The sequence below is a fragment of the Lolium rigidum genome, chromosome 5 (genome assembly GCF_022539505.1).
Source record: "Lolium rigidum isolate FL_2022 chromosome 5, APGP_CSIRO_Lrig_0.1, whole genome shotgun sequence".
Classification (NCBI taxonomy): Eukaryota; Viridiplantae; Streptophyta; class Magnoliopsida; order Poales; family Poaceae; genus Lolium; species Lolium rigidum.
Window position 1 is genome coordinate 220637283 of NC_061512.1, and position 19966 is coordinate 220657248.

Below are 19966 nucleotides of genomic sequence, written 5' to 3' on the forward strand. Positions count from 1 at the left end.
ACACTTCCTTTGGTGTGAGGCCGGGTATAAAGATCCAAGCCCACACCGCCTTCTCCGCGACCGCAAACCCACCCTTTTGTCCGACCGTATACCTCCGGTAGACTTCCCCGATAATACGGCTTTACTCATGGTATACTCCGGACAATCCTTCATAGATCGGAAGAGATTAACATCACCAATGGATGGGGATTTAAAAGGATTTCCCAACCTATTGCGGCGGTGCCTCCAGCACCCCACCGTCTCCCCGATCCGTTGGCGTGCAGAAGGGAAAAGATACAGCTGGCTTTTCCGAGCCATTATAGATCTCATGGTCAACGCGGTTTGTACGGCGCTAGAATCAACTGGACGGCATTGGTAATTTAATCCTAGGGTGATATAACCCATTGCAATGGAACCTCCACCATATCAACACATACCATGGTTTCATTGCCAGCCACATAGTCATATTCATATTTGGAAATTAACATTTCATTTGCTATGCAGGAATGATAAGTATATAGCTTCGCATTAAAAGTAGTAGAAGATAATCAAGTTGACATGAGCAAGGGTGAACTTGCACGTGGACTGCGAGATAGTGCGGTTCAATGCGGTTGATGGAACCTGGACCTCGGGTTACGTAAGAAGCATCATTGTCCGGTAAGGACAATGTTATAAAAATCCAAATAATGCAATTATGGATGTATTATTTTGTGTTGAATCCCTTTACCCCATTGAATTATTACAATTTAGGGTTGTATTTAAGATTTATGTCTTTGACGGTAATTTACAATTGATTTAAAAGTATTAATCATTGTAATTCACACAAGGTACAACAATTCAAAGTAAAATGATTTTACTTGATAATTACCTTAGTTATTCCAAAATAATTTGAAATTATAGAGTTACCTCTATAGTTTTTGGAATAAAAAGGAATATGGTATTTTCTTGGAAAAATACCCTTTGCAATAGATATGACATGGAATATTAGAATTTCATTTTGAAATGTTTGAAAATAAGTATTTGAACTTATTTGATATTTTTCCTTGAATTTTAAATACAAGGAAATAATAATTTAAAATTCCAAGTTATTATTTGAATTCGGAAATTCATAATTTTGAATTTGTTTCTTAAATTCCATTTCATATTTTATTCTTGTTAAGATTTATTTTTCATTCATAAATCCAATTTTTATTGGATTTTTAGAGTTGTTTATGATTTATTAAAATTTGGTAAAGTTTTGGTCTTTTATTAAATGAAAAAAAATGACCAAAATACCCCTGGACCCCTTATTGGGCCCAGCCCAATAGCCTAACTCAGGGACGGCCCAAATAGGCTGGCCCCCTTTTGGGTTTGGTGGCGCCGAAGCGGCCCACCACTCTCACTCTCACTCGGCCCTCTTCTCACTCGTCTAACCCTAGTCTCCGGCGACCACCGAGGCGATGGTGTCGCCGCCATGGCCGCCGCCCTGCTCCGGCCATCACCGGCCTCCTCCGCCGTGGCCACCTACCGATCTAGAACCGCCTCGAGCGGATCTATCGATCTGTCCGAGCCGTTTCTCTCCTCTCGTCCTCTCTCGGCGAATCGCCTCGATCCGGATCTCTCGGAGAATCGCCATGGGCGATCCGGTGGTCTCCGACGAGCTCTCGCCTTCGTCGTCGACGTGTGCGCCTCCGAGACCGACCTCGGCGCGGGTGCTGCTTGCGGCGCCTGTGCCGTCGTCTCCATGCTTCGTGCTGCTTGTGGTGGTGTTCGTCGGCGTAACGCCGGCGACTTCCCTGGCTTTGCAGCTGCTATGGCCGCGCGGGCACTGCCTCGCCATGCCATGGTTTCTGCCTCCAGGCGCGGGTAAGTCCTATGCTCCTCCTCCTTCCCTTCTGTGCGCTTCCCCTTGTTACTGTGCTTCTTCCTCCTCATGTTCTGTCACTCTCTGGTGATCTTGTGATCATCTAGAGTTATGCTACTGCTGCGCAATCTTACTGTGCTTCGGTTTACTGCAAGTTCATGGCCCAATTGCCATTTTCTGGTACTGGCACATGCTGCTTTGCTTGCTGTTCATGCTATGCTTGCCTTGTTGCTACCCCTAGCATGATCTACACTTACCATGCTCTACTGTGCTTGCTCAAGAGCTATCTATGCCATGCTATGATTGGTTATGACTTGCTTATGCTCACTGGTCTATCATGCTTGCTTGTCTAGGTGCACTTGTGATGCATCTGTGACACTTGTGTGTGTGCCAGAGGTGCCTGTGATATGATTCAGTACTAACTCTGCAATCCAATGATCCATTGGATCATTTCTTGCTTGTTGGCAAATCTCTCTGTGTAGCTTGGCTTACTATGATTGATCAATTTGATCAATTGTTTGTCAGTGATTGCTTACTGGCTAACACTGTGGTTATATGGTTCACTTATTTGGTGATGCCGATGCTCAAGCATCACCGTGTCTGTTGCTTACTTGCTCTAGTGGCTATGAATTAAGTTGTATTGCTTAACGGTATGTTGTTGTCATGCTTAGCATGGATCCGTGATAAATTCATGCTTAGATTACTTAATTATGATGAACTGCTTATGCGGTGATGATTTAAATGTCTTGCTTGTATATGAGTTTGTTGTTCATGATTCTTTTACAAGCAATTAACTCCGAATCCATTTACGGATAGTGATGTGGTCTATTTGGCTTGCTCTTATTTGGTGCTAAGTGTGATGTGACCTCGGTAGCCTTGCTACTGGTCGGTTGCTCACCTAGTGGTTGGATCTTGTTGGCTACTCAACTTTGCTTGCATATTAGGGGATCATAGTAAGTATGAATGCCAATATGCTTGCACTGTGAAGAAATCTAGGGTTTCGATGGTTATGTGCCTAGGATTTTACGTGTAGTCTATACTAGCTGCTATTTATTGCAATACATTTACTTGGTGCTATCCGTGCATCGGATCTTGCTTACGTGCACAAGATCCGTATCCGGATGATTTCTATTTTGGTGGCTTTTTAGACTAACAGTGATCCTTGGTGAAAACCAAGTGATGATTCACCATGTTGAGCATCTGCTCAACCCCATGACTATGTCATGCATATGATGGATTAGATCCATTGGATCTTCTCCAGGATCTTGGTATACCTTGTTCCAGCTCCTAGTATGAGATTTTGTGTTGATGCAGTCTTGTGGTTTGTGCAAAGCCCTTCACCTCCGGATCTTGGATGATCTTCTCGAGTCACCATGATTTCGATGGCTGAGGTTTTGTGTGTTTGTGCTTGTTCTTAAGCAAGAACAGGGATGAACTATGTGTTGCTCAAACTTCACCCTTACCCGGTGATTCTTATCCGGTCGGTACGTGCACTGGTTCTAGGGTTTGTATTCCTTTTATACCATCTCTTCTTTTACTCTGGCCATGACACACAAGGCCTGGTTACTTTGTGACTCATCCCTTGCATTGCCTTGCTGTTGCTTGGTTAGCAGCAGCCTTCATATGTGGAAACTTGAGCCCCTTGTGGCCTGCTCAGTGTTGGTCTGCCTATTCCTATCTTGTGCTTGTCCGGGCTTTGGACAAGCACAAGTGTGCGATGTTAAAATTTTTCTTGTCCAAACTGAATTTCTAACACTTATTTTACGGTTAGTATCCGTTATTTGTTGTGCGGGTTTGAAGGTGAATATGACCGAGAAGATGTTCTCAAGAATTTAGTTTAGGTTTTAGTTTTAGGAGCAAATTGTAATCTTTATTTTCATTTCGTTTATTATTTATCAATTCTTGTATCAAGAATATTGTAAAGACTTTGTAATCTGTGTTGATATCAATAAAGCCCAAAGTTTTTGTTTATGAGCTTTTGATTATGTGGCATATATATTCTGAAATAAACATTGTATTGGTGATTTACTTTGAAATTCAAAGTTGTTTGAATTCATAAGTTGTTTGAATTATGAATTCCATTTATATTGTTCAATGTTTATTGTTTAATGTATTGATACTTGTCAAATGAAATCAATTCCCCAAATCAACAAGATACAAAAGAGATCATGTCGAAATTTCCCTAACTCACATTGCCTAACCCTAAATGCAAAATGAGAGAGAACCTCGATCCCTCTTAGGTTTAGTTGCAATAAGGCGCGAAAATTTCCCCCGTTTTGCGATGAAATGCACATCCCATTTCTAAATCTACCCTTCGTTGTTCCTATGTTCTGGGTTATTACAGCCTCTCCCCCTTAATAGAAACTTCGTCCGAAGTTAAGATTGGTACCGAACATCTCGGGGTAAGACTTCCGAGTTCTTCTTCTGTCTCCCAAGTAGCTTCTCGCTCGGGATGATGTTGCCATTGCACTTTACGGTATTTGATTGCCCTGTTTCTTAACTTCTTCCATTGAACTTCTAAGATCTTTTCGAGGCCTTTCCACATAAGTTAGGTCAGATTGCAATTCTATTTCTTCATATGTGATAGGATCATCCGGTGCCTTCAAACATTTTCCGAGTTGGGATACATGAAATACGTTATGAACTTGACTTAATTGTGCCGGCAACTCCAACTCAAATGTTGTTCCTCGATTCTGACTGAGTATCTTAAATGGTCCTATATATCGAGGGCTTAATTTTCCTTTTACTCCGAATCTTTTAAGTCCTTTCATTGGGCTAACCTTCAGATAGACCATGTCTCCCACTTTCGGTTCCCAATCTCTTCTCTTTAAGTCGGCGTAACTCTTCGACGACTACGAGCTATCTTGAGTCTATCCCGGATCACCTCGATGACGTCTTGTCTCTCTTTGATGTAGTCCGGTGTAAACTCCTTGTTTTCTCCGGTTTCAAACCAACAAATTGGTGATCGACACTTCCTTCCGTACAATGCTTCGTACGGTGCCATCTGAATACTACTACGATAACTATTGTTATATGAGAATTCCGCTAAAGGTAAATGATCCTCCCATGAGCCTCCAAAGTTCAGAGCACAAGCTCTAAGCATATCCTCAAGTATCTGATTGGTTCTTTCGGTTTGTCCTCCGGTTTGTGGATGATATGCTTGTACTTGAAATCCAACTTGGATCCCAAAGATTCTTGTAGTTGTTTCCAGAATGCTGATGTGAAAATCGAACCTCTATCTGAGACTATCTTCTTTGGTACTCCATGTTTACTCACAATTTCCTTCACATAAATATCCACAAGCTTTTCTGCAGTATCTTTTGTGTTTACGGCTATGAAATGAGCGCTCTTGGTAAGTCTATCCACTATTACCCATATCATATCCTTCCTCTTACTAGTCATTGGTAAACCAGTAACAAAATCCATTCCGATTTCATCCCATTTCCATTCCGGTATCTCTAGTGGTTTGAGTAATCCCGCAGGACTTTGATGCTCTGCCTTCACTCGTTGACATGTATGACATTCTGAGACATATTGTGCTATTTCTCTTTTCATGTTGTTCCACCAGAACATCTCCTTCAAATCCATATACATCTTGGTACTTCCTGGATGTATGGAATAAGGGGTTTCATGTGCTTCTTTTAATATGATTGACTTCACTCCTGGATCATCCGGTACACGAGATCCTTTTCGGAAATATAATGAATCAAAATCCCCTAGATGGAATTCCGATGGTCTTCCTTCGCCAATCCTCTTGATTTCCTCTTGAATGAACAAATCATCCGCTTGCTTTCGGATAATCTCATATTTCAAATCTGAGTACATCTCATCCATAATCCTCATGGTTGCTATACTCCCTTTGATATCACCTTGAATAAACAAGATCTGAGCATCTTCTAACTCCTTCCGAAGTTCCTTTGGAATCTCCCATTCCGTAGGTTGATTCTCCGTACTTTTCCTACTTAGGGCATCTGCTACTACATTAGCCTTGCCTGGGGTATAGTTGATCTTAAGATCGTAATCCTTAATCAACTCTAGCCATCTCTTCTGCCTCATGTTTAATTCTTTACGGGTGAAGAAATACTTCAAACTTTTGTGATCGGTGTATAACTCACACTTGGATCCATATAGAAATTGTCTCCAACTCTTCAAAGCATACACAACTGCCGCTAACTCGAGATCATGTATTGGGTAGTTGTGTTCATGTGGTTTCAACTGTCTTGATCCATAAGCTATTACCTTCCGATCTTGCATAAGAACACATCCAAGTCCATTCTTGGAAGCATCACAATACACCGTGTAATCCTTTCCGGGTTCGAGAACTGCTAACACCGGTGCTTGTGGTTAATTTATCCTTGAGTGTTTGGAAGGCGGCTTCACACTCATCGATCCACACAAATGGAGTATTTTTCTTGAGTAACTTGGTCATTGGTCCTGCAATCTTCGAAAATCCCTCTATGAATCTCCGATAATAGCCTGCCATACCAAGAAATCCTCGTATCTCCTTAGCATTTTTAGGTGATTTCCATTCCAATACGGATCGAACCTTGCTTGGATTCACCGCTATGCCTTCTTTGGTTATGACATGTCCAAGAAATTCAACACTATCTAACCAAAATTTGCACTTGCTGAACTTTGCATATAGCTGATGTTCTCTCAAAGTTTGCAGAACTATTTTCAAATGTTTGGCATGTTCTTCTTTATCTTTGGAATAGATTAAAATATCATCTATGAACACTATCACAAACTTGTCCAAGTACTTCATGAATATCTTGTTCATCAAATTCATGAAAATTGCTGGTGCATTGGTTAGTCCAAATGGTACAACCAAGTATTCATGGTGTCCATACCTTGATACGAATGCTTGTTTTTGGTACATCTTCCTTCTTGATCTTGATTTGATGGTATCCCGACCTTAAATCTATCTTCGAGAAGACTCCTGCTCCTTGAACTTGATCAAAAAGATCTTGAATTCTAGGTAAAGGATACTTGTTCTTGATAGTTACATTGTTCAAATTTCTATAATCTCCACACATTCTCTTTCCTCCATCTCTTTTATCCACAAAAATAAGCTGGTGTACCCCATGGTGACACACTTTCTTGAATAAATCCCTTCGTTCCAGTTCATCTATCCGAGCTTTCGGTTCCACTAACTCCTTTGGCCCCATCTTATATGGTGGTTGTGCTATTGGTCTTGTGCCTAGAATCGGAGTCGATTGTGAATTCTATCTCTCTATCGGGTGGCATTCCCGGTAGTTCCTTAGGAAATACATCCTTAAATTCATTCACTACGGGAATATCTTCAATTCTCACTTCCTTCGAGTCTGTTGAGTTCCAATCCAATCTCTAATTCACTGTACTTATCTCCTTGGAACACTATTCTACCTCCGATGGAGTCGCGAAGTGATCTTGTTTTGTCTCCACGGTTAATCACCGCTCCATTTTCACGTCAACCAATCCATCCCTAGGATGAGCGATATGTCCTTCATGGGTATGATTAATAGGTCCGCGAAATACACACGAGTCACATATGGTTAGGACTTGTGCTTCTTTCACGTGGGTCACTAAGATCGTTCCCCCCGCGGATAGGACAGTTATAGGGGTTTCTAACTTAGAGCATCTAAGCCCGAATTTTTCCACAAATTCCAATGCAAGAAATGATGTGGTTGCTCCGAGTATCAAATAATACTTTGCCGGGATGAGTAAGAATGCTTAGCGTACCTAAGACTTGTTTGATCCGACTCTTCCGCTTGTTCCAAAGATGTGCAATTCAGCTTTCCATAAGGCTTTCCCTTCTTGTTGTTGTAGTTATTGTAGTTGCGGTTGGTGTTGTTGTTATTGTTGTTGCGGTTGTTGTTGTTGTTGTTTCCACCTCGTCCTCCAGAGCTCTGTCCGTTCCAGGACGCCTTGTTTGGACAATCCGGCTTGATGTGTCCTTCCTTCCCACAACCATAACGAGATGATTACGGGTTTCGGCAATCCTACCGCAAATGACCTCTCGAGGCCACAATTGTTGCGAGATGATCCGGTTAATTGGGTTCGACTCGACCTCCCCGATTGTATTGATTACCGGTAGTAGGTTGATATCGAGGTTTGAAACTCCGATCGGGTAATGGTTTGTCGATTGGGTACTTCCTTGGCTCTATACGAGCCCTCTTCCTCCTGTCCTCCTGGACTTGCACCGTAATCATCCTCGAAAGTGATTGCCGAGTCAATCAATTCCTGGAATTCGGCAGTTCGTGCCAACCTCAGTTGCATCTTCATGTATGGATTCATGCCTTTCATGAACCGCTTCTTCCGCTTCTCCTCTGTATCCACATCCTCAGGTGCATATCCGGATAACCTATTGAAATCCCGAACATACTTGCATGATTGGTGCGGTATTCTATCTTAGTTCTTCAAATTCCCTCTTCTTCGGCTCCACCACGCTCGTCCGGAACATGAGCATCCCGAAACTTCTTCTTGAACTCCTCCCGGGTAAATACCTTATCCGGAGGGTGTCTTGCTACAAGGTTCTCCCACCATGATGCTGCTTGGTCCCGACAACGGATAAGTGGTATATCTGATCTTCTCCTCATCGTTGCAACCAACGGTCTTCAATTTCCGTTCGGTATCCATAAGCCAATCTTCAGCGTCCATTGGTTCCGGAGCTGATGTGAATGGTAGTGGTCTTGCATTTTGGAAGTCCGATAGTGTTACTCCCTTGCCTTCATTACCCCTCTCATTGATGACATGGGTAAAGAAATCCTGCATATTCTTGCTGCGACTTTCACTGGTAACGCCTTCTGTCTTCCTCCATTGACCTCATATACTTGTTGGAAGTCCGGGTGCAACATTGGGTGTGGTGGTGGTGGTGCGTTTTACGCTCTAGCTGCTTGCATCTGCCTCCTCTTTTTCTCTTTCTTCCCGCTCTCTGCGAGCCTCTTCGGTTTCTACTAACGCCATTTCCCCCTAGTCCTGTAACAAAGAGCGATTACTCATAATTACACCATGCGAATGTTTTCTGAGCTCAACTCATTGCCTAGTACTAGTCACACAATGAAATCAAGAAGCAAATCCAAAACAAACATTTATTATGTATATACACCGTATAATACATAACACACTCACAAACTTATATTACATGTGGTATATATAAACCACTTATTTGGCTCCAAGCCCAAGCCAACGGGAATTTAAAATACGTTCTATTACAATACCACCTAGATTACTTTATTCTTCCTTGGAGCTCTACTCCTCATCGTCTTCATTCGCCTCCGCGTACATCCACGGGGTCCAACCAATACGACGACTAGTCTTCCGAACACCGTCCGGAACATAGGTCCTTCCAGTAGGTATGTAATCCGAATCGGACGAAGTGCCGAGACAGAGATCTGTCATTCCAAAGTAACTAGATAAAGACTCATACATATCCCCAGTGGAATACAGTGCCTCTTCTCCAGTCATCCATGGAGGATTCCTATTCACTTGACCCCTCATCTTCTTCTTCTTCTTTTTCTTTGTTCCAGAACTCTCACCTACTTCGTACTGTGATGGTTTAGATATACCCATCTCCAAATCTAAAGAAATGGAATCCGTACCTTTCTCTTCCTGCTCGTAGTGTTGGTTAACATTTGGGTTAACCGCATCACTCTCATCTCCGGTATCACATGGAATTGGCTCCTCCTCATCACCGAAAGGTTCCCCGAAACGCCAACCCGTCGAGTTTTCAATCGGTGACTCCGAGCAATTTATGTTCCATGAATGGTCTCCCCCATATCCGAGTATCATACGATGTCGACACATGTGGATAGTGCGGAACAAAGTTAGGTGTAAGTGGGTCTCTTGTAGGTAGATTTCTCTTGAACCACTTGGTCACTCAAATCTACATCACTTTGTCCGGGTTAAAGAAGGGTGTAGTATGTTGTGGTTGTGCCCTCAAGTCATGCATCCGAGTTTGGACTTTATCGAGGTCCAGTGAACTCAGCTAGCATGTGGTCAATCTCACCTCTCATCTTCATGTGTAAAAGATACATCGTGGTCAATAAAGACTTACGACTATCCATGTGTTGTGCTTGCAGCTTCGGGACTTCGTGGGCTAACACCAAATGATTAAGAGTGGGATCCTCATCTTCCTCGGCATGAGGTATATGAGAAAACTGCGAACATAGGAGTTCTATCGACTTGTGCTTGCCTTATCTCAAGGATTGCCTTGAATAGGCCCATATGGTAGGCTGTGGTGATAGTTTTGGCTTCTCCGTATGGCATTATACGACTCATCGGCGAGTTTTCCGGTAGTTGGACCGATACTCGCACTTGGCTAGGATTTCCCCATCATAGTAAGTATACTTGATAACGGGTATACGTGGATCGCAATGAAGTTCCTTCGGCATCCCACACGGAGAGCTGTTATTGGTCCATCATAATCACCGAGCCAACCCTCAACTTTCCTCAAAGTCCTCTTGGGAAAAGTGTTCGCCATTATGGCTGTATACAAAAGCAGAATATTAGTAGTGATAATGCATCATAATAGCTATAATAAAGAATTATCGCACTAAAATATATGGTTTTGCTATTCTCAAGTGAATAACCACCATATTTCTAGAGAATCCTTTACTATTTCTACTAGACTCCTACAGGTTTCTTCCCTATACTAGGTTTTTCCAACCTAAGGTCGCAACATTTGCTGTGATACCAGCTGCGGTGACCCGAGCATACCACTGCATGTTGTAGTATACAAGTCGTTGATATGATCTTTGTGAAGGGGCTTCCTCACAAATTGCCATATCCCTCAGAGTGGTACAACAGAAACATTGCAGGTCATAACACTCCATACTTTATTACAAACATTGACTTACAAGTTGGTATTCTCACAAGTCCTATGAGAACACCCTAAGAGACTACTAAAGTACCATTACAACTTATACTAAAGATGAAAAGAGCTCAACAACTTATTTAGGTAGGTTCTTCGTTGCTCGGCTCTATGATACTAAGGTATGTCACTACTCCTCCACCTCCGTGTCATACGGTCCGTAGACTATCCCATAGTCTACGCCTTCCCTCCGCCGGTAAGATCGGGTTCTTCGTAGACCAGCTCGTAGCTTCCTTCGGGTGCTCCATCGTTGATAGCCTCCACTTCGGGATCACGATCTAGCAAGGGTGTCGAAAGAAAGTGAGTACAGAGGTACTCGGCAAGTTCTAAAAGAATAAAAGGTGTTTGATGCACTAGCTACGACCATTGATCGGGAAATCGCAGGTCAATGCATGTTTTGAAAACATTTCTTCAAAAGGTTGCTTTTATTATGAAAACTATGCCCGTCGGTCTTCACGGAGTTGACCGGAACTTCGTGGAGTTCCTTTCCTGCCGCGTTCGCGGTTCCCTTCCGGAACAAGGAGTGACAGCCACAATTTGATACACTGCGAGAGGTGCGTTACTTTTCCCACAAGAGATCTCACCCTTTTTGCCATCCGCGAGGACTTGCCCCCGTTCACACTTCCTTTGGTGTGAGGCCGGGTATAAAGATCCAAGCCCACACCGCCTTCTCCGCGTCGCAAACCCACCCTTTTGTCCGACCAGTATACCTCCGGTAGACTTCCCCGATAATACGGCTTTACTCATGGTATACTCCGGACAATCCTTCATAGATCGGAAGAGATTAACATCACCAATGGATGGGGATTTAAAAGGATTTCCCAACCTATTGCGGCAGTGCCTCCAGCACCCCACCATCTCCCCGATCCGTTGGCGTGCAGAAGGGAAAAGATACAGCTGGCTTTTCCAGAGCCATTATAGATCTCATGGTCAACGCGGTTTGTATGGCGCTAGAATCACTGGACGGCATTGGTAATTTAATCCTAGGGTGATATAACCCATTGCAATGGAACCTCCACCATATCAACACATACCATGGTTCCATTGCCAGCCACATAGTCATATTCATAGTTGGAAATTAACATTTCATTTGCGATGCGGGAATGATAAGTATATAGCTTCGCATTAAAAGTAGTAGAAGATAATCAAGTTGACATGAGCAAGGGTGAACTTGCTCGTGATTCGCGAGATAGTGCGGTTCAATGCGGTTGATGGAACACTGGACCTCGGGTTCTGTAAGAAGCATCATTGTCCGGTAAGGACAATGTTATAAAAATCCAAATAATGCAATTATGGATGTAGTATTTTGTGTTGAATCCCTTTACCCCATTGAATTATTACAATTTAGGGTTGTATTTAAGATTTATGTCTTTGACGGTAATTTACAATTGATTTAAAAGTATTAATCATTGTAATTCACACAAGGTACAACAATTCAAAGTAAAATGATTTTACTTGATAATTACCTTAGTTATTCCAAAATAATTTGAAATTATAGAGTTACCTCTATAGTTTTTGGAATAAAAAGGAATATGGTATTTTCTTGGAAAAATACCCTTTGCAATAGATATGACATGGAATATTAGAATTTCATTTTGAAATGTTTGAAAATAAGTATTTGAACTTATTTGATATTTTTCCTTGAATTTTAAATACAAGGAAATAATAATTTAAAATTCCAAGTTATTATTTGAATTACGGAAATTCATAATTTTGAATTTGTTTCTTAAATTCCATTTCATATTTTATTCTTGTTAAGATTTATTTTTCATTCATAAATCCAATTTTTATTGGATTTTTAGAGTTGTTTATGATTTATTAAAATTTGGTAAAGTTTTGGTCTTTTATTAAATGAAAAAAATGACCAAAATACCCCCTGGGCCCCCTTATTGGGCCCAGCCCAATAGCCTAACTCAGGGACGGCCCAAATAGGCTGGCCCCCTTTTGGGTTTGGTGGCGCCGAAGCGGCCCACCACTCTCACTCTCACTCGGCCCTCTTCTCACTCGTCTAACCCTAGTCTCTGGCGACCCTGAGGCGATGGTGTCGCCGCCATGGCCGCCGCCCTGCTCCGGCCATCACCGGCCTCCTCCGCCGTGGCCACCTACCGATCTAGAACCGCCTCGAGCAGATCTATCGATCTGTCCGAGCCGTTTCTCTCCTCTCGTCCTCTCCTGGCGAATCGCCTCGATCTGGATCTCCTGGAGAATCGCCATGGGCGATCTGGTGGTCTCCGACGAGCTCTCGCCTTCGTCGTCGACGTGTGCGCCTCCGAGACCGACCTGGCGCGGGTGCTGCTTGCAGCGCCTCTGCCGTCGTCTCCATGCTGTGTCTGCTGTGGTGGTGTTCGTCGGCGTAACGCCGGCGACTTCCCCGGCTTTGCAGCTCGCTATGGCCGCGCGGGCACTTGCCTCGCCATGCCATGGTTTCCGCCTCCGTGCGCGGGTAAGTCCTATGCTCCTCCTCCTTCCCTTACGTGCGCTTCCCCTTGTTACTTGTGCTTCTTCCTCCTCATGTTCTGTCACTCTCGGTGATCTTGTGATCATCTAGAGTTATGCTCTTGCTTCGCGCAATCTTACCGTGCTTCGGTTCTACTGCAAGTTCATGGCCCAATTGCCATTTTCTGAGTACTGGCACATCGTTGCTTTGCTTGTTGTTCATGCTATGCTTGCCTTGTTGCTACCCCTAGCATGATCTACACTTACCATGCTCTACTGTGCTTGTTCAAGAGCTATCTATGCCATGCTATGATTGGTTATGACTTGCTTATGCTCACTGGTCTATCATGCTTGCTTGTCTAGGTGCACTTGTGATGCATCTGTGACACTTGTGTGTGTGCCAGAGGTGCCTGTGATATGATTCAGTACTAACTCTGCAATCCAATGATCCATTGGATCATTTCTTGCTTGTTGGCAAATCTCTCCGTGTAGCTTGGCTTACTATGATTGATCAATTTGATCAATTGTTTGTCGATGATTAGCTTACTGGCTAACACCGTGGTTATATGGTTCACTTATTTGGTGATGCTTGATGCTCAAGCATCACTGTGTCTTTATGCTTACTTGCTCTAGTGGCTATGAATTAAGTTGTATTGCTTAACGAGTATCTTTGTTGTCATGCTTAGCATGGATCTGTGATAAATTCATGCTTAGATTACTTAATTATGATGAACTGCTTATGCGGTGATGATTTAAATGTCTTGCTTGTATATGAGTTTGTCTGTTCATGATTCTTTTACAAGCAATTAACTCGAATCCATTTCCGGATAGTGATGTGGTCTATTTGGCTTGCTCTTATTTGGTGCTAAGTGTGATGTGACCTCAGTAGCCTTGCTACTGACTGGTTGCTCACCTAGTGGTTGGATCTTGTTGGCTACTCAACTTTGCTTGCATATTAGGGGATCATAGTAAGTATGAATGCCAATATGCTTGCCTGTGAAGAAATCTAGGGTTTCTGATGGTTATGTGCCTAGGATTTTCTGTGTAGTCTATACTAGCTGCTATTTATTGCAATACATTTACTGGTGCTATCTGTGCATCAGATCTTGCTTCTGTGCACAAGATCTGTATCTGGATGATTTCTATTTTGGTGGCTTTTTAGACTAACAGTGATCCTTGGTGAAAACCAAGTGATGATTCACCATGTTGAGCATCTGCTCAACCCCATGACTATGTCATGCATATGATGGATTAGATCCATTGGATCTTCTCCGGGATCTTGGTATACCTTGTTCCGGCTCCTAGTATGAGATTTTGTGTTGATGCGGTCTTGTGGTTTGTGCAAAGCCCTTCACCTCCGGATCTTGGATGATCTTCTCGAGTCACCATGATTTCGATGGTCGAGGTTTTGTGTGTTTGTCTTGTTCTTAAGCAAGAACAGGATGAACTATGTGTTGCTCAAACTTCACCCTTACCTGGTGATTCTTATCCGGTCGGTACGTGCACTTGGTTCTAGGGTTTGTATTCCTTTTATACCATCTCTTCTTTTACTCGGCCATGACACACAAGGCCCGGTTACTTTGTGACTCATCCCTTGCATTGCCTTGCTTGTTGCTTGGTTAGCGGCAGCCTTCATATGTGGAAACTTGAGCCCCTTGTGGCCTTGCTCGGTGTTGGTCCGCCTATTCCTATCTTGTCTTGTCCGGGCTTTGGACAAGCACAAGCGTGCGATGTTAAAATTTTCTTGTCCAAACTGAATTTCTAACACTTATTTTCCGGTTAGTATCCGTTATTTGTGGTGCGGGTTTGAAGGTGAATATGACCGAGAAGATGTTCTCAAGAATTTAGTTTAGGTTTTAGTTTTAGGAGCAAATTGTAATCTTTATTTTCATTTCTGTTTATTATTTATCAATTCTTGTATCAAGAATATTGTAAAGACTTTGTAATCTGTGTTGATATCAATAAAGCCCAAAGTTTTTGTTTATGAGCTTTTGATTATGTGGCATATATATTCTGAAATAAACATTGTATTGGTGATTTACTTTGAAATTCAAAGTTGTTTGAATTATGAATTCCATTTATATTGTTCAATGTTTATTGTTTAATGCATTGATACTTGTCAAATGAAATCAATTCCCCAAATCAACAAGATACAAAAGAGATCATGTCGAAATTTCCCTAACTCACATTGCCTAACCCTAAATGCAAAATGAGAGAGAACCTCGATCCCTCTTAGGTTTAGTTGCAATAAGGCGCGAAAATTTCCCCCGTTTTGCGATGAAATGCACATCCCATTTCTAAATCTACCCTTCGTTGTTCCTATGTTCTGGGTTATTACACTACAATCAGTGGCAGAGCCAGAACATTAATCATGTGTAGTCATGTTAAAATTGTGTAGTCACATACATATATTGACATATATTGGTATGGATTATTAACTAATTTTAACACAATTTAAGCTTGTATTGCTAAAAAACTGTGTAGTCAAATGACTACACAACCAAAGTGTGGCTCGCCACTGGCTACAATGATTGAACTTCATATTTGGCCCAATAACTATATAAATAGATGTTTAACAGAGTGAACTCAACAACTTGCTAACTACTAATTGTGCTATCTTAGGTTAGCTGGTTTGGTAAAAAAATCACATTATTCATTTTGAAAACATTGTATAATCTTAATGATTCTCGGATGATCGATGGTCAGGTGCAAGTTGATATACCATACCCTATAGGGTATCCAAATGTCGAGTAGAAAAATTGAATATCCTTATTCATCATATTCATTCAAATTATATATAGATTTTCAAAGCGACTCGTAAATCATTTCAGTGCAAAAAATATTATATGTGTGAAGATTCAAATGTTATTTCAGTGCGGGAAGTATCATACATGTGTAGATTCAGAAGTCATTTCGGTGCGGGAAGTATCATATCCGTTTATATCCATGCTCAAACATATGTCAATAAAAAAAAACATAATGCATATACTAGTGCACTCGGTCGGGATGCGAGCAACAACCCCCAAGCTGGCATGTCCTGTGGCAAGATGGAAACTAGCATATTTAGAGTTAGTTTACAATGCTTCAAATATATTTTATGCCCATGCCCATGGTATTCTCTACTACTCGTAGTTTGATATTGCAAATTAGCAATACAATTAGAGAAAATGGGTCGGACAAAAACATCAACCGGCATAAGCGGATGTAACGAAAAAAGGATTGTGATAATCCACCGCAATGCCAAATATCAAGAGAAACCTCTTTAGGAAGAGACATGGCTGATCTAGTGTATATGCTAAGGGGGCAACTGCCCCACTCAATTTCCATACTGTCTGTAATATTCTAAGCTAAATAGTCATTTGCCCCCACTTAGAAAGAAGGATTTTCCAGCTTAACACATTTTTGCCCTCTCTAGAATTCTGTCGTGGATCTGCCCATGGAAAGAGAACAACGCATAGAACAACGCACATGCGTTGTGGACGTTCGATCTCAGCACGAAAGGAAAATCATAGGTTTTACGCTAGAAAAAGTTCGAGCCTCCTCTAGACAATGCCTTCAACAAGAAACACGGTTAGAAATCCACCATCGCAAGGTACGACCAATAAAGGTTAGGCCCAGAGTTTCCACCACGTAGATCAATACATACCGTGTTGCCGTAGAAAGCGAACTCACCCTGTGTTGCCGCCAAAAACGAACTCACCTGGTGCACACGTTCTCCATAATAACATAGCACACGCCTGCACATAAATAAATTTCCATTTTTGAGATTTGTTCTTGTATTGTTTTACATGTGTAAGAAAAAAATACAAACATAACAAGATCCGTTATGAATTTATACAGCTCATTCATGGTTCTGAAAATTTCGCGCCGATCACAATTTTGAACACGCCGAACTTTGACGTTACGTAAATCTGAACTTGGTCTGGGCTCAGAGGAAGCCCAAGTTTGCCTCGACGAGCTGGACCTGTCGTGTAGCTGTCGGCGTCGTGATCTGCGTTCACTGTGGCATGCAAACAGGCCGACGGGCCAGCCCATACTAGGTTTCAAATCCGGTGGCCTGAGGCACGCCACGTCGGCGCGTCGGTCCACGGTAGCATGCACGTTTGCAGATAGTAGGATTTGTTTTCCTAATCCACCACCGGCCCCACGCTGGCAATTTAATGCAGACTCGGCCCCTCACATGATTAACCACGGCAGCTACTCCACGAGCTAATCGATTCGACCTCTGGTTCCTTTCCTCCCCTTCGCCCAAACTACACTTCTACTCTTCGAATCGATCCTCCATGGCGACGCTCGCCTTGCCGCCTACCGCCGCCGCCGCCACCCTGCCCACGGCGCGGGAAGACCCAAAGTATGTATGGTTTTTCCCTGATTCGTCTCGATTCAAGGTTGATTTGGGGATGGATGGAATTCGTTGACCCTTTTCTGATTTATATTGGATGTTCCAATTCCGTTGCAGCACGAGCGAGAAGATTGATTTCGATGTCTCCGCTGCGGATCAGAGTGACATCGACTCCGGGTACGTTTCCTCCGGCCGGCCAACTTCGGTTGCCTGTTTCTCGAGGGCTCAACTCGTGGATTTGTATTACTAAGATGGTTTGGTTTCTGTGGGCAGGTGGGTTTTCCTCGGGGAATCAGATGTAGTTCCGGCGGATACGGCCGCCGCTGCCGCCGCGGGCCGCCGACGCCTCGGCTTCACGCCGCTGCCGATGTTACCTATCTGGTAGGGATTTACCCAAGTACTGCAGTAACAACAGAGTAGCTCTGTAGTCTGTACCCTGTACGGTTCCCGTGAGATGAAACGCAGCTGATCATCCCGTCTCTGATGTTCTCTTCTCAGGGTGCAGATGGTGCTTGGAGGCGTGGTCTACACGGCCGTGCCATTCTACAACAGGGCCAGGCAGATTGAAGGTACAGACACCAGTACCACTACATCCTGTATCTTACTCTCGATCCACATGGTACAATCACTAATGTTACAAACAACGCCTAAATTAGCCAGTTGCACCTGCACAGTCCCTTAGCCCATGAGTAGTTTTTTCGGCATTGACATTTGGGAATAGCGTTCTTGCTGAAATAATTCGGGTTCTGATGTTAGACCAGGTGATACAAAACGTGGAAACTGCTTTGGAGGTTTTGGAGCATGCTGCCGAGGTGACCGAGAAGCTAGCTGCTAATGTGGCCAGTTCCCTGCCAGAGGATGGATCACTGCACAAGGTGGCCGAGGAGATCGAGTACATTGCTGAGGTAGTGGATAAGGATGCACAGAAGGTTGAAGTCATCATTAAGAAGGTTCGTCCTGATGACTTATTCCTGTTCCTACTTGGTCATAATTCTTGCTTACATGTTAGGGATAATAAACAAGTACTCGTGTGAACACAATCGTAATAATTATCTATGCTTTCTCAATCGTGTTTAGTGTGAGTTACTCCTAGGTATAACATATGCAAGAGCAATTTTCTGACCAATTCAGACTACTCATGGGTTTAATACTTGTTTACGTTGTACTGTATATATGTAAAATGTTAAGCATAATAACCAAGTGCATGTGTGAAGGCAGTCGTTATTACTCGTGCTTTCTCGTTGAATGTTAGTGAAAGCTACTCCTAGGAATAACATATGCGAGCATTATTTCCCTGACCAATTCATACTACTTGCTGGATGCTTGTAAGGAGCCTAAGGAAGATTACATGTTACTTCTGCGGTTTTTGCTGCTTCTTCGAAGGAAAGTATCAGAAGACTTTCAGATGGGGGAAAGCATGTGGTAGCTTGGTAGTGAAAATAGACTGCTTCTTTGGGTTCTCTCCATACACGGTTTTGGTAGCCCAATCTCTAATTTTCCGTCGGCTTCCAGCTAATAAAGTAAATGTACATCAAACATTGTGTCTTTGATTCTACATGAATACATGCAATTCACTGTCATCCTGTTTATAAAGCCTGCTTCATTTCTACCATATCTAGCAACTAGGATTATAATACATCTTTGCTAACCTGCACGCCGTTGCAGATTGAACTGATCAGCGACCAGATCGACGCGGCAGTGGAGCCAGTCATTGAAGAGCTCGAGAAGGATTTCAACCCAACCCCAGCACCTGACGCCGGATCAGATTCCCAGAAGTGACCCTCGATTGTTCCCTGTTGTAAATATTGTTGTTTCCTTCGTTCTGAATGCCAACGTGTAAATATGTTCGTTGTGCCCTATGAACTAGATGTACACCGTGGTTATAGCAAGACATTGTAAATGTGCTGGCTGCTGGGTGCTCGAATCTGAAGCATCCTGGACCCTAATAAGAACACCATATCTGAAGAATGGATATGTATGTGTGTACACCATGCTCCACCCAGGGCATTCTGCTACGGTATTCTCTAGTTCGTCGAGTACAACTTCTAAGAGCATCTCTAGCAGAGCCCTGCCCGTTTACGGGTTCAATTCAGAAAATGGCGTAGATCAGTCATCATAAACCCAAATCAGTCACCGTAAACGAGGTAAAACCGAAAAAAGAATTCAGGCCGAGACCAAGTCGAGCTGTATTTATAGGGGCTGAAAGGGCGAACCGAAGGCAAACCTGTATTTCTAGTGACGTTTTGGCGGGCTGAAACTTCAGCTCCAAACACTGCAGTTCCACGGAGGACTCCCGAAATACGACCAAAATTAGGCAAAATCCGGTCACGAGTTAGCCGAGCGTGGGCGGGGCGGCCCTGGAGGGGACGGGGCGGGGTCGAGTTCGCCAGAGCAGGGCGGGGATGGCCGTGGCGGGGCTGGCAAGGGCGGCGCGGGGCATGGGCAGGGCGCGATGGCGTGGGGTGAGGCGGGTCGGGGTGCGGCAGGGGCGGGGCTCGCCGGGGCGGCGCGGGAC

General features: G+C 43.2%; 1 protein-coding gene across 1 annotated transcript; it reads left to right on the forward strand.

The window, feature by feature from the left end:
* The first annotated feature begins 17392 nt into the window (after nt 1-17392).
* On the forward strand, nt 17393-19437 carry LOC124657108. Its single transcript, XM_047195719.1, has 6 exons — nt 17393-17460; nt 17569-17628; nt 17725-17832; nt 17950-18020; nt 18208-18401; nt 19117-19437. Exons 1-6 carry the CDS (start codon nt 17393-17395, stop codon nt 19228-19230), a joined length of 615 nt encoding a protein of 204 aa, XP_047051675.1. The 3' UTR covers nt 19231-19437.
* The last annotated feature ends 529 nt before the right edge of the window (nt 19438-19966 follow it).